The sequence below is a fragment of the Fundulus heteroclitus genome, unplaced genomic scaffold (genome assembly GCF_011125445.2).
Source record: "Fundulus heteroclitus isolate FHET01 unplaced genomic scaffold, MU-UCD_Fhet_4.1 scaffold_41, whole genome shotgun sequence".
Taxonomy (NCBI): domain Eukaryota; kingdom Metazoa; phylum Chordata; class Actinopteri; order Cyprinodontiformes; family Fundulidae; genus Fundulus; species Fundulus heteroclitus.
Window position 1 is genome coordinate 2,755,885 of NW_023396824.1, and position 15,907 is coordinate 2,771,791.

Sequence of the window (15,907 nt, forward strand, 5' to 3'; positions counted from 1 at the left end):
AAGGACATTAGTGCAGGAATGCATTTAGAAACCCACTGTGGAGGCAAACCCACTTTAAACATATTACTAACACCTAAAGGACACGTCTGATTCACTAATTGTTACACAGCTAAAAATCGCTGACCTCTGCGATTTGGAAATTGTGTTTCTTCAAATCGCGACTATATTGAAAATGCGATTAATTAATTGTGCAGCTAGCAGGTACCAGCCAATCAGAATCCTCCTACCTGGTAACTGATGACTCTGGACTGTTTGATCCTCACTGCTGGTTGGACAGGATCCTCCTCATGCTCCGCCCCCTCAGGCCCCGCCTCCTCAGGCTCCGCCCCCTCATGGTCCATCAGCAGGTGGTGGTCAGAGTGGGCGTGGTCAGCAGGAGTGAGTGGGACTGGCTCTGCTTCATGTGTGCTGTCAGAGTGTTGCTCTGTGTGTTGCTGTGTGTTGTCAGGCTGTGTGTTGTCAGGGTGTGTGTGTGTGTTGTGTAGCTGTATATTGTGTTGCTGTGTGTATCCGGTGTGTAACTGAGAGCGGTGGGTAACAGTCAGCACGTTGTTTCCTCTCCATCCTCTGAGTGAACACACTCTGAGAGCCGTAACACACACGCTGAGACCCACACACACACACCTGGACCACCACAGCCTGATGTCCTGCTGACACACAGAGACACAGAGATATACATGTAAACCACACACACACACACATATACATAGATAGACCACATAAACAACACATACAAAGACACACACGCTGAGACCCACACACACACACCTGGACCACCACACCATGCTGTCCTGCATACAGAGACACACATAGATACATGTAAACCACACGCATATAAACCACACACACAGATATAAACCACACAAACACACATAGATAAACCACATAAACCACACACACAAAGAAACACACCTGGACCACCACAGCCTGCTGTCCTGCTGACACAGAGAGACACAGAGATATAAACCACACATACACACACACACATATATATACATAGATAGACCACATAAACAACACAGACACATGTAAACCATAAAAACCATGTAAACCACACACACACACACACACACACACACACACAGATATAAACCACACAGACTCAAACACAAACTGACTGATGTTCTGAATGATTCTGGGTGGTTCTGATCTCCCCCACATTACCAGCAGTGACCCATCAGGCCCGGTTCTCCTACCTTCACCAGAACAGGAACCGTGTGGTCGTCGTCCCTCAGAGAGAAGAAGAAGAAGGAACTTCCTGACACGTCCAGCAGGGGGCAGACTGAGTCCACCTGACCCCACACCGACACCCGCTGACCTCTGACCCTGGTCCAGAGAGAGGGGTTATCCAGAGGTCACACAGCAGTCAGCACAGACAGGAACCAGAACCTGCACCAGAACCTCCACTTTAAACTATCTGAGGTCCAGATAGAACCCATCAGAACCAGAACCAGAACCAGAGACCAGAGAGTAATCAGGCTAATTAACAGAGTTACAGCAGAGGCTGTTTGTGTTTCCATGTCTTCGGTTCTTTAACTCTTGGACCACCTCCACCAGAACCTCCCCTTTAAACCATCTGAGGTCCAGATAGAACCCATCAGAACCAGAACCAGAGACCACAGAGTAATCAGGGTTAGGGTTAGACAGGTTTTAGAGCCATGAGGGTCTGACGGGTCAGATTAATGGACCTTTAAACATGAACCAACATCTCTACCAGCAAGGACTCCAGTGGTGATCCAGATGTTCCTCAGCACTCATGAAGTTCTGCAGGTGAAGCTGTGACTGAGTGAAGCAGGTCTGGGTTACCTGAGCCCAGAAGTATTCATACCCTGCAGGTTCTGGGTTACCTGAGCCCAGAAGTATTCATACCCTGCAGGTTCTGGGTTACCTCCACACCACTCTGAAGGCAACATCTGGACCTGACCAGAGTTCTGACTTCATCCTGAACCTGATGGATCTGTGGACAAAAGATTAGGGTGATGGTATGGAGGCCCTCCACCCCCAGAGAGGAGGAGCTGTAGAAGATCACCATCCAGATAATCGGCCAGAGACCAGAGGAGACGACCAGAAAGCTGCTCAGCAGCCAGAAGGAGGCTAACCCTGACTGGTTAGGTTACCTGGGAGCTCTGGTCAGGTCCAGAACGTTGTCTTCAGAGTGGTGTGGAGGTGACCCAGAACCTGCAGAGTATGAATACTTCTGGGCTGAGGTGTTCTCCTGCTTTAGTAAAAATATCCATCCATCATCTTCTGCTTCCTCTTTCCAAGATGGCAGCACCAGAGGACCTTTAGGTGTGTCCTTGTGTTTTTGTTCATGTGTTCACCACTACAGGCATTAATGCAGCAGAGAAGAGCTGAGCTGCTAGAACTGGAGGAACCCTGGAGTCTGAGGGATCCTACCAACCACTAAAACCAGAATTTACTCTAGAGGCTGAGATCAACCTTCCTCTGAGGTCTAGAATCAGGTTGAGGTTTAGAGCCAACCCCAACGCTAAACCTACTGGGGGAACCTGGAGTTTAAAGGATCCTACTGACCACTGTTCTGCAAGAACAGCAGCACCAGAGGCTGAGATCAATCTTCCTCTGAGGTCTGGACAATAACAGACCCACAGGAACAGACGAAGCAGCCGTGGAGGACTACAACCAGGATGAAGGCTAACCCACACAGACCAGCTCTGCCCAGTCTCCTCCTCGCTAACGTCAGATCTGAGGGTTTCATCTCCTTAGATGGACCGCTGTGTAGCGATCTTCACAGAGACGAGGAAGACCAACATCCCTGACGCTGTGGTGGAGCTAGCAGGTTCCTCCCTGCAGCTGTAGTCCTGATGGATCTGAGCAAAGATCATACCTGGAGATCTACATTCATCACTCCTGGTGAACATCTGCAGAAACAACCAGAACCTTCAGCTCCCTGACCAGGAATATCTGGCAGCTCAGACCATTTAAACTAGAGGTCTGTGGTTACTGTGAGAGTTTAGTTAAATTTAGTTAAATAGATTACTGTGAGAGTTTAGTTAAGTTTAGTTAAATAGATTACTGTGAGAGTTTAGGTAAATTTAGTTAAATAGATTACTGTGAGAGTTTAGTTAAATTTAGTTAAATAGGTTACTGTGAGAGTTTAGTTAAATTTAGTTAAATAGATTACTGTGAGAGTTTAGTTAAATAGATTACTGTGAGAGTTTAGTTAAATCTAGTTAAATAGATTACTGTGAGAGTTTAGTTAAATTTAGTTAAATAGATTACTGTGAGAGTTTAGTTAAATCCTCTACAACATTATTACTGCAGCCTTCATTCAGCATGAAGCTAACGCTAAGCTAGCATCACCAGGCAGAGGAACACTGATCCAGAGGCAGCTGTGATCGTAGCTGGAGACTTTATAGCTTATTTTATGGTAGATCTACTGCAGACAGTGAGACAGTGACGCAGTGAGACAGGTATGTTTATCAGACTGTTAAACAGGCCCAGCTACAACAGCACTGACTGACTTTAGCTAAACAGAGCTTTGGTTCAGGACTCTAATGCTGTAAATAGGTCAGGAGGACTAAGGCTGAAATGATCAGATTGAAGGTTTTAGGACCAAAGATCATACTCTGGATGATCTGCGTCCGTCTGGAGGAGAGACAGTATGCTGCTCATGGCATCCAGCTCTGATAAACTGTCTGGAGCATTAGAGACTAACCATGTCACAGCGTAAGCAGCAGATAATGCTAATGTCAGCTGAGGACATTAGTTTACCAGTTACTAAGGAAAACCAACAATCATAGCCATGTTACGTTGTAAGCAGCAGATAATGCTAATGTCAGCTGAGGACACCACCAGTTCACCAGTTACTAAGGAAAACCAACATGCTGACATCCAGCTACCCAGCACACATCCCTCTGAATGTAAACAGGCCTGTGATCAGCCATCAGCTGATGTTAAATTACTTTAAAGATCTACAACAGTGGTATGCCAGAAGCTGATTGAATATGATTATTATTATTTATTATAATTTGGTATTATAATTTAGATTATAAGTCATTCAACTCAAAATTCTGCTATAACAAAATATAGTTCAAATGGTAATGATGTTAGCTAGAAGCTTGTAAGTATTTATACCACTAATGCATTCATTATTTAGCTGTTATGAACTCATTTATGCTGGAATAAATGATCTGGTCGGATTTTAACCGACAAGGTTTATCCGGCAGACTGTGAGAACCCCAATGTAACTGCAATCAGAGTTTAAATCAGGGGTATCAAACATACGGCCCGCCGAACAATTTAGTCCGGCCCAGTGGCTAAATGCATTACCATTATTAAAAAAATGTTTTTTTTTTTTCAGTGTCCTCTCTGGCAATGTGGCAATAATAATTGTTGTCTTAATGCCAAAAAGAGCTCATCAGATTTGACTTTCACAAGTGGAGCAGTACTGCTTTTGCCACAGTGCTTCGCTTGATTTATGAATGTGAATAGTTTTATTATGATTCATGCGGGGAATATCTCAAATGATATGGACACTACAATGGGAAAGTAGGAGAGGAAAGGAACAAGAAGAACAAAAGAAAAGGTGAAAGAAAGAGGAGATAAAAGGAAGAGAATGATAAAACAATTATTGAAAAAAAACACGTACTTTGTTTAATTGAAAATATGCAGTTCCTATATTGTCCACAAGGGGCGCTGTGTTTTAATTAGCAGATTTAAAGCTTCAGGTGTGGAAAAATTCAAATAATTTCTTTATTCTTATCTGTTTGATGTATTTTGTCATGTAGGACAGTGTTTTTAAGTTCCAAAAAATGTGAATAAATGTTTTTCAACATTGTATAATCACTGTGATCAGTTCTTATGCATAATGCACAAGTAAATGTTTAACTGAGTAAAAGTATTGTTGAAATTGCACATACTTTTCTTAAAAACGCTGATGTTATTCATGATATATTGTGTAAAAGTGAAATTAATTTAATATAAAAATCAACAACAAGTCCACTTTTATTAGTTCTATTTAATCTTGTAATGAGTTTACTCGTGTGGCCCTCTTGAGATCAGATTAAGCTGAATGCGGCCCCTAAACCAAAATGAGTTTGACACCCCTTGTTTAAATCCTTATTCCTTATCATCAATCCACTGTTAAACAATGGATTAAAATGAGCGGTTAGCAAATCTAAGTCCAGCTCACGGTTGTTTAACACCACTTTAGATCACTGGGAGATAAGGCGGCTCTCAGTCTTTGACCAGAGGGAATTAAAAAGTTCTTTTTAAGTTGACCTCCTGCTAAGCAAAGCAGGGAATAAAGTTAGCTTCGAAAAGTCTCGGTCCAGCGAGAAACTCGAGCACGTGGCGTGGGGGGGGGGGGGGGGGGGGGGGGTTTGGAGTAACAGCTGTGTGTCTTCTCAGGTTGGCGGTGTGCCAGGGAAGAAGGGAGATTGTCGTGCGTGACTGCAATAAATACATTTTCCCTTGTAACGTTATTTCTCCGCTCTATTGTTAGGGCGGCGGCCATTTTTGGGCTGTGTTGCATGATGGGAGTTGGTGGCCATTTTGACCACATTGCATCATGGGAAATGCAGTCTGTCACGTCCCGAATTAATGCCATTCGTCATCTCTGAACTGGCATTACAACGTTGTAAGCAGCAGATAATGCTAATGTCAGCTGAGAACCCCACCAGTTACTAAGAAAAACCAACATGGTGACATCCAGGTGCCCAGCATGCATCCCTCTGGATGTAAGCAGGCCTGTGATCAGCCATCTGCTGATGTTAAATTACTTTAATCATCTACAACAGATACTTCCAGTGACGTCATGCATGCGCTTGCAGTGTGTTAAAGGTATACTATGCAACGAAAAGTGGAAAAAACGGCAGAACAAACAATGACTTTTTCTTTTAGCTCTCGCCATTCTGAAAAAGCTTGCCCGATGTTCACCCGTGTACGACTCCTCTCTCTGTCCAGAACCCTTTTCCTCTTTCTTGCCTGCTCCAACATGGGCTTTCACTGTTTTCTCGCTGGTTCCGCCATGATAACTGCACAAATATCGCCACTGCGCTAGCAACGAGCATGCCTTTCACTGCGGGCGTATAGCAGTTCTCGCCGTAAAGCGAGACCGACTCTCGCGATGCACACGAGACTTCTGAGCCTGTGACTGCGGGCCGACTGCTCCTGCCATTGCAAGTGCGGTATTTCCCCCACAGACCACCAGGGCGGCCGAGAAAACCTTAGTTCAACCTGAAATGACTCATTTAATCATCCAAAACGGTATGGAACACATTAATTACTGAAAAATGTTGCATAGTATGCCTTTAATTGAACTCCGCTGGGTGTCATTTAAAATAAGAGTGACAACTAAAATAACTCGACGCTGAAACATAAAACATACATTCACGAAACATGAGTTCCTCCGCTGGACAAAGAAAACAAAATGAAGTGGACCCCTGGAGAGGAAAACACGATAATAGGCTGAATCCACCGAGCCCGACTAGCAAACACACGTTTAGTAGCAACACGTGTCAATCAGACTGAACGGTGCTGGAAGAACTGAGAAAACTCAGAAAAGACAGACATCGGCAGATCGGAGATGAGCGGCTGAGATCTCGCGAGAGCTGTGGGTAAGTAAAATGGAGGCGTTCATGTAATTCAAATCAAACAAGCTAAGGTAAGAACGAACCAATAACTAAAAATAATACAAAGTTAAAGCCCAAACATTTACAACTGTCTTATTTTCTACGAGGGAACAAACTGGACGAAGAGACCGTGACAAGCCTGGAGTGCTACCTGGACGAGTGTTTTGATAGCATCGTGATGGGGAAGGCCCAGAAGCCTACAGCTGCTAGCACACCGTCACTTAAGCGCACTCGTTCTAATTCCACCAGTGCGTCTTCTTCTTCCACTTTGTCCCCAGACAGGAACTTCAGCGACATCTTGGAATCCATCGACAAGAAGCTTACCAGCCTTGATGCGCGTCTCGCCTTGGTAGAGGTTCTACACAAGGAGTTTCAGTCTCTAAGGGAGTCGGTGGAGTTTAGCCAAGCCCAGCTAACAGCTATGCCCGCGGAGAACGACGCGCTGAGGGGGAAGGTTACGGAGCTGACCGAAGGGATTATCCAGCTTTCCGGCGAAAATAAGAAAATGAAGGAATCCATTCTGGACATACAGTCGCGAAGTATGAGAGATAATCTCGTCTTTGCAGGCATCCAGGAGCAGCAGGGAGAGATAGCAGAAGAAACGGTCCGGAACTTTCTCCAGCAGAAGCTAAAAATCCCGGCGGATCAGGTAAAAAACATCACTTTTCATCGAGTCCACCGGCTCGGAGGTAAGAAACCCGACAAAACCCGTCCTCGCCCGATCATAGCTAAATTTGCGCATTATAAACAAAAAGAATTTGTTAGAAGTTGCGGCAGGGAACTGAGAGGGACAGACTTTAGTGTTAATGATCAGTTTCCTAAGGAAATCCTAGATCGCAGGCGAGTGCTGTTCCCAATCAGGAAGAAATACATGATGGACGGCGTTAAAGCCACCATATCGGTTGACAGACTTTATATTAATGGACAGTTGTTCAGGGATCAGAAGATCACCCCTTGGCTTTATTAGTTACACCACAGGTGGACTTAAAGCATGTTTCAATGATTTAAAATAAATAAATAAAATAAATAAATAAATAAGACGCACAGATCGGTACACGGTGATAAATTAAATACACGCACAGCTAAAGAGCACGTTGGTACGGTTGGTGTTCACGGTTGGGTACAGAAGGCACGGGCTATGGTTTATCCCTTTTCACACTCTCTTACTCTTTGCACTTTTTTATTTTTTTGTGTATTTCTATCTTATCTGTCTGCTTCTTTCCTGAACATCAGTCAATCACAAGCACATCATATGATGCTACCTGGGTCTATGTATGACTATTTTCTCAAGGGCATGCACCTTCTAACTTCTCACTCACATCTATGGCGAATGTAAAGTTTGGGACATGGAATGTGCATGGGGCTGGCACCAGAGAGAAAAAAATGAAGATCATTAACCAGCTTACTAGATTAAAGGCAGATGTTGTATTATTGCAAGAAACCCACAAATCAGCTACAAATGCAAGTGATCTTAACTCACCTGAGTTCCCTAATGTGTTTGCGGCCTGCTATAACTCTAGACAGAGAGGTGTAGCAATCTTAATCCACAAAAGCGTTAGTTTTAAAATATTAGATAAAACTATAGATCCTGAAGGTAGATACATAATAATTAAAATAGCTATCCATAACCAGAAGCTATGTATTGTCAGTATATATGGTCCAAATGTTGATGACCCCTCTTTTTTCCACCAATTCTTCCTTGCACTTTCAAAACACGGGGATTGTTTACTAATTATAGGAGGTGACTTCAACTTTGGTTTAAATAACGATATAGACAGGTTGAATAAAACAGGGACTCAGCGTAGTTGGCAGTCAGTAAATGTAGTCAAACAATACATGAGTGATTTTGGTCTTTGCGATGCATGGCGTTCTCTTCATCCTATTAGTAAAGAATACACTTTTTTCTCAAATGTTCACCATTCGTACTCTCGTCTGGACTACTTTCTAATAAGTAGCTCACTGCTGTCGGTTGTTTCAGAGACGGTAATTCATCCTATTGCTATCAGTGATCACGCTCCTGTTACTCTCACCTTAAGTAATAAAAAAATAACCACACAAAACAAAAGCTGGAGATTTAATACATCACTGCTTAAAGATGAAGAACTTATAAAATTCATTAAAGAACAGTGGGCTTCATACTTAGAATACAATGATCAACCAGGTACATCGGCATCGATATTGTGGGAAGCTGGAAAAGCAGTGATGAGAGGTAAAATAATTTCTTTCTCATCTCATAAAAAGAAAAAAGAAAACAAAACGATTCAGGAATTAGAAGGAAAACTTAAGTTACTAGAATTATCTCAAGAAGAAGGGAAGTTAGGTAAAATCCGTGAAGTAAAATTAGAACTAAACCACTATATTGAAAAGCAAAATAGATTTCTAATACAAAGACTCCGAATAGAAAATTTTGAACATGGCAATAAGTCAGGAAGCTTTCTAGCTAATCAGCTTAAAATAAATAAGGAGAAAACTACTATATTTGCAGTTACAGATTCAACTGGTAATACAGTAAGTGAACCAGAGTGTATAAATAATACCTTCCGCGATTTCTACAAATCTTTATACACACCACAGATAAATCCATCAGAGAAAGATATTAAGCAATTTCTGGATAAAATTACACTTCCTAAATTATCAGATAACCAAAGAATGACACTGGACTCACCGCTGACAACAGTTGAAGTTCAGGAAGCTTTAACAAGCATGCCTAATAAAAAGGCCCCAGGTCCAGATGGATTCCCCACTGAGTTTTATAAAGAGTTCTGGAATATTCTAGCCCCAACGTTCCACAGAATGTTGCAGGAAATACAGGAAAAAGGTAGATTTCCAGCTAATATGAACTCTGCCACCATCAGCCTTCTGCTCAAGCCAGACAAAGATCCTGTGTTGCCCACTAGTTATCGTCCCATATCCTTAATTAATGTGGATATTAAGATAATCTGTAAAGCTTTTGCAAAAAGATTAGACAAAGTAACTCCTCTCATAATACATCCAGATCAAACTGGTTTCATCAGAGGAAGGCAGTCATCCACAAATACACGCCGATTACTTAATTTAATTGATTATTCCTACAGTAAAAACATTAAAACCAATATATTGTCTTTAGACGCAGAAAAAGCATTTGATAGAGTAAATTGGAAATTTTTATTCGCTACTCTTCATAAATTCGGTTTTGGCGATTTATTCATAAACTGGTTAAAAATTCTATACAATTCTCCAACAGCCTGTGTCAGGACAAATAATCAAATATCTTCCAGCTTTTGTCTACAGAGGGGCACCAGGCAAGGATGCCCTCTTTCTCCATCACTTTTTGCCATCTTTATAGAACCTCTAGCAGCAACAATCAGACAAACAAAAGCTGTAAAAGGTATAAAATGCATGAAAATAGAGCATAAGATTAGTCTGTACGCGGATGATGTATTAATTTATCTCCAGCATTCAAATAATTCTCTTTTACAAGTAATTAGAATACTAGAATCTTTCTCTAAAGTATCAGATTACTCGTTAAACTGGTCTAAATCTACGGTACTGTCAATTAATTGCTCTCTCGAAAACTCCCTAGATTTACAAATGCAATCAGGAAATATTAAATATTTAGGTATTACTGTGTCGAATAAATTAACAGATTTACTTAAACTTAACCATGCCCCACTTTTAAACAGGATAGAAGAGGACCTTGAAAGATGGAAATCGCTTCCAATCACACTTATGGGTAGGGTAGCTTCAATAAAAATGATGGTCCTACCTAGAATTAATTATTTATTTTCAATGGTCCCCAATAAACCATCATCTGACTGGTTTAAATCTCTAGACTCTGCCATTTCTAGATTTCTTTGGAAAGATAAACCCCCACGTATTAGCTTAAAGACAATACAGAAGACTAAAGACAGAGGAGGATTAGATTTGCCTAACTTCCATAACTAATAGGCTACAATACATCTCTAAATGGATAAAAAATAGTCTTTTAGATGAGCCTTGGTTAGATATAGAACAGGAAATGTGCAATAATATCATGATTTCAGATCTGCCGTTTATAAGCTCAAATATAAAACGGCATACATGCTTCAAATATATCAACATTAGTTCTACTCTGACAGCATGGTGGGAGTTCCTCAAAATGACAAAGTCATCCCTTATCCCATGCAGTCGTACACCTATCTGGAATAACCCTGATATCCTACAAAATAATAAAATGATAAACTTTACATACTGGAAGAATAAAGGTATTAAATATCTGGAACATCTACTTGACGGAACAGAGTTCATCAATTTTGCTAAATTAAATATGCAATATGGCATTAGTAAAAATAAATTCTTGGAATATGAACAACTTAAATCTATAATTAGAAAAAAATATAAGCATATTAATGGTGGTTTACAAGTCCCAACTAATATAATAGAGTTCTTAGATTTAACCCCCCCCCAAACTACTGTCTAAATCATACAGGACACTGACTAAAATAGATGATTCGATATCTCTTCCTATAATGAAATGGGAAGAGGATCTATCAGTCAGCTTTGAACAAGACTTCTGGGCTCAGACATGTCTAAGAACTTTCAAATTGACTAGAAACACCAACTTACAACTAATACAATACAAAATCCTTCACAGAGTACACTACACAGGACAAAGATTATTCAAGATGGGTTTGGTACAATCTAATATCTGCCCACACTGCATAGGCAATCATCCTGATAATTATTTTCATGCGTTATGGTTATGCACACCAGTCCAGAGGTTCTGGACACAGATATGTAAGGACTTATCAAGGTGCTTGAGCTGTAAGATTACACCTTCCCCATCAGTTTGCCTGCTCGGAAATTTTGAGGAAAGTCCTCTGAAAAAAGAAATAGTTTACATGGTTTTTACTGCTTTATGCATCGCAAAGAAAACTATCCTCATGAATTGGAAAAGTAAACAAAATCTCAGTATCAATCAGTATAGAGATCTTTTGTTGGATCATATTAATCTAGAGACAGCATCTGATTCCACATCTGATTGGTCTCTTTGGGCTCCTCTGATCAACACCATCACTTAGTGGAATAGGGGGCGGTGGGTTGCTTCCTGCAGGGCGCAGTGGCTGGATGGAGGGGTTCCTGGGGCCCTGGGGGCACTTGGAGTAGGGCGCCTGGTGGATCCGGCTCCGGGGTCTGTTGCCCCCATCTGGGAGGAGTTTGGGAGGCCTACGGGTGGCCTACAGCAGCCGCTTGCGGCGCTCTTTGGGAGCTGCGTGTTGACGGACGTGGGTTACTGACCTGGTAGCTGTGCTGCCGCTGGGTGGGGCCGGGGGGGGGTCTGGGGGTCTGGGGTCCCTGGGGCGCGCCGCCCTCGGGCGCGGGCCCCGGCGGGGCCTCGGGGGTTCCGGTTCCGGGGGGTGTGCCGCTTTTGGTGTGGGCCGGCGCGCGCCCGGGTGTCCGCCCCTGCACGGGGCCTCTGGTGCGCTGGGGGGCCTCGGGGCCCGTTGAGCTGGTAGGGGGGCATGGTCATTAACACCTCTGGGCAGATGCTCTTCTCCTTCATTGGATAGGCACTCTGCCAGTGGGGGGAGGGGGAAAGGAGGGGGAGTAGGGATCTACCCAGCCTGGATGTCTACTGTCGAATGTATGGTGAGTTGTTTGAACGTTAGTGTTGGGGAGGGATTAAATCCACGGGTGGGGGGGGGGGGGGGGGGGGGGGGGGGGTGGGGGGGGGTTGACGTTCTGGTGGGCTTGTGTCCGGCCCCCTGTCCCGGTCCTGGTCCGTGTCTTCTTCCGGTGCGGGTTTCACCTGGGGGGTGGGGTTTGGGGTGGCTCGTGCGGGCCGGCTGGCCAGGGTCCCCCCCTCTTATTATTATTATTATTATTATTATTATTATTATTATTTATTTATTTATTATTTATGTATTTATTTAGTTTAAGTAGGCTTGGTGGGTGGGCTGGGGGGGCTGAGGTGTTGGTCCTGGTGGGTGGTTGGCTGGCGGGCCCTGCGGCATCTCCCCGGCCCCCGGGCTACGGTGGTGCCGCTGGCGAGGCCCCCTTCTCTAGGCGGGGCTTTCGGGGAGCGGGGGTGCCTATTGGAGTCAGTAGGGGAGCTGGCTCCCTGGGTTGGCTTCCCAGTCATTTGCTCCCCATCCCCGGACTCCTCCCTCTGCCTGCTCCATCACGCCGCCACACATGTAGGTCATGAGGGAGGGGGCGTTACTGGAGGTTGCCACTTTCTGGTGACGCCCCTCTCCCCAATTTTATCATGCATCTTAGACACTTTCACTTCAAACATTTTTCACATCGCACACTCATATAGGCCATGGTAGGGGGGGGTGGGGGGAAGACGTCTGGGGGGGGGGGGCTTATGTTGTGTGGGCCTCACCTCGGACGGCTCCCTTCACCTCCTCTCCCACTTAGACATTGAGGGTTCTGGGCAGTCACACGGAGGGGGTGCGCTGGCAACAGCTAACTTCCGGAAGGGGGGTGGGCTGTGCCGTGCATCCCCTTCGGCGCTCCCAGTTTTTAAACGCACTTGAGAACAACATGCAACAACACAACATCTGAGCAGGCGTAGGGAGGGTCGGGGTCTTCTGCACACCCCCGTTCTCCGATGGCGGCAAGGAGTCTGGGGCCTGGAGGAGGTGCGGGCCACTGTGTCCGGGGTCTTGGCGGGGGGCTGCGGTGTGCAGTCAGCGGCCTACCAGGTCTGGGGCTGATGCCTCCGCTCCCCCCAGGGGGCGGGGGGCAGGGATGGCAAGGGTAAGGTGGGGGGAGCGAGGGGGTTTATTAGGTATTTAGGGGGAGGGGGGGGCTCTGGCCGGGTGGCTCGTGCGGGTCGTGTTGGCCCGCCCTCTTGGGGGGGCCCGGTCCGGGGGGCGTCTGGTCTGGGGCCGGGGGTCGGGCACAAGCAGTCGTATAGTAGATTTGGGGTGACCCCCCCCCCCCCCCCTTTGGTCAGTGTTGGATGTGAGTGTTATGTGGGAATGTGTGTACAGCGTCTTTTTTTTTTTTTTTCTCTGTGTGTGGTGAGTGGGGCACAAGGGAGGGATGGGGTGAATGAGTTCTTTTTTTTTTTTCCAGGTATAGGTGTGGTCCGCTCCCTCTCCCAAGAACATCTCAAGTCTCCGATAGGTGCGGAGCCCATCCCCCCACGTCCTGCCCTCCTCCACTTCGTTGGCGGGCGCCTTGGCCCCCTGGCGCATTGGTTGGCTTCGGGTTTGGGGCGGGTTCCCGGGCGTGCGCCGGCCCACTCCCGGCGGCCTCTTCGCGGGGCCTGGCCCCCCGGGGGGCGGCCGGGGCCCTCGTCGCGGGGGCGGGGCGCCCCTGGGGCCTCTGGCCCTCAGGGCCCATGGCCGGGACCACTTCAGCGGGGCTGGCTGCCGGCGGAGCCCACGGGCTCGTCTCCGCGGCTCTTGAGGGCGTCGGCATTGCGGTGGCTGGGGGATTTCCTCGGGGTCGTCTCTGCTCCTTCCTTGGGGGGGGGGGGGGTTGCAGATATCCTGTGTCGGCCCCTCCTGGGCGACCTGCTTTAGGGACCCCTTTGGGAGTCCGGGGCTACGGGTCCCCTGACCCCTGCCTCTGTGCTCGGGGAAGGTGGGTCTTCGGTTTTCCACAATCACTATCAAGCTATTTCTGGATAATCTTCACCTAAACTAGTGCACTTTCACATCTCCCACAGGTGCTGGGTCCCAGGTATTAAGTGTTCACTTATATACAGTAATCTTATAATTTATTTATTTATTTATTTATGTTTTTTCACTTTCTTTTTTCAAATATCACATTACACATGTCAGCTTACATAATAATATATATGATTTAGCAATGGCATCTATGTGTTATTCGAGTGTATCTGTTGCTTTATGTCTGTTGGTTGTGCTGTTCTTTTTGTGTGTCTTTCCAGGTGATGGAGCAGACAGAGGACGTTTTATCATTCTCTTCCTTTTATCTCCTCTTTCTTTCACCTCTACTCTTTCTTTTCTTTTCTTTCACTTTTTGTTCTTCCTTTACTCTCCCATTGTCATGTCCATATAATTTGAAATTCTCCTTGCAGGAATCATAATAAAGCTATTTACAAGCATAAAAAAAAAAAAAAAAAAAAAAAAAAAAAAAAGACAGACATAACCACACTAAGATGGTTCTTAGTCACGTGGAACAATCTGTTTCAGACATAAACGACCAGCTGGTGGAGCACGAAGAACGAACGGGGAGATTTGAGGAGAGACTCGGTACAGCGGGAAATACAAAGCTGCACCACCAGAGGGCGCTAAGGTACCTGCTGCACCGTGATATTTAACTTTGGGCAAAGTGTGAGAAACTCCAAAACAGGCTGAGAAGAAGGTTGGTAATTAACACATTACAAAACATGAACAATATCAAGGAAATGGGAATAAATGGTATAATTGAGGACATTACATGGGTGGACATATGTACCCACTCTCATGGGGGAATTAGCAGCCAACTATGGAAAGAGTTTGACTAGAAAGTGAAGATCAGATACTTTAATTCTCCCTTTATCATCTCCTCATCTGTGAAAAACCCCAGTGTAGTATTATGTTGGCGAAATTGTGGAAATACTGGAGACACCACACACATTGTTTGGGATTGTCCAGTGATATGAGGTTTTTAGGACAATATTAAAAAGTAAATAGAGGGAATATTGAAGTAAAGCTGCTGCCTGAACCTGTGGTGTTTTTGTAGGGAGCCATACCTAAAAGCAGATATAACACAGATCAGAGATAAATATACTGAGGGTTCTTTTATTGGTAGCAGAGGAAATGATTACTGTGCACTGGAGAGAAGTAAAACCACCAACTATAAGTCAGTGGTCCAAGAGACTGAAATATGTTTACACAATGGAGAGAATGACTGCAGCCTACAGCTAACTATGGACACTTTTATACAACGATGGACGTGTACTTCAGAGTATCTGGGTGTCTGATGGATGATGGGAGGAGATGTTACTGGAAGGAGGTCTGATGGAGTTCCTCTTTGGGTCCAGAAGAGGTTCTGATGGTTTATTATTACTGAATAATTATATTTTAATAGTTTTATCAGTGACTGACCCTCAGCGGCTCAGAATCAAACTAAATATATTTTTCATATTAATGTTCCACACACATAAAACAGTAATAGATCAGTAATAGTATATATATAGAAGGGTCAGAAGAGGTTCTGATGGTTTATTATTACTGAATAATTATATTTTAATAGTTTTATCAGTGACTGACCCTCAGCTACCCAGAATCAAACTAAATATATTTCCTATTAATGTTCCACACAGATAAAACAGTAATAGTTCAGTAATAGTACATTTATAAAGGTCAGAAGAGGTTCTGATGGTTTATTATTAC

At 44.5% G+C, this 15,907-nt stretch overlaps 1 protein-coding gene across 4 annotated transcripts in view; it reads right to left on the minus strand.

Annotated features, from left to right (window-relative positions):
• LOC105923631 (CST complex subunit CTC1) overlaps nt 1–15,907 on the minus strand; it is a 75,142-nt gene that overhangs the window by 22,417 nt on the left and 36,818 nt on the right. For all 4 annotated transcript variants that reach the window (XM_036131071.1, XM_036131072.1, XM_036131069.1 and 1 more), the window contains 2 exons: nt 1,197–1,326; nt 228–647 (listed from right to left, as the gene is read on the minus strand). In XM_036131071.1, coding sequence (XP_035986964.1) covers nt 228–647; nt 1,197–1,326 — 550 coding nt within the window. The remainder of the gene's footprint in view (nt 1–227; nt 648–1,196; nt 1,327–15,907) is intronic.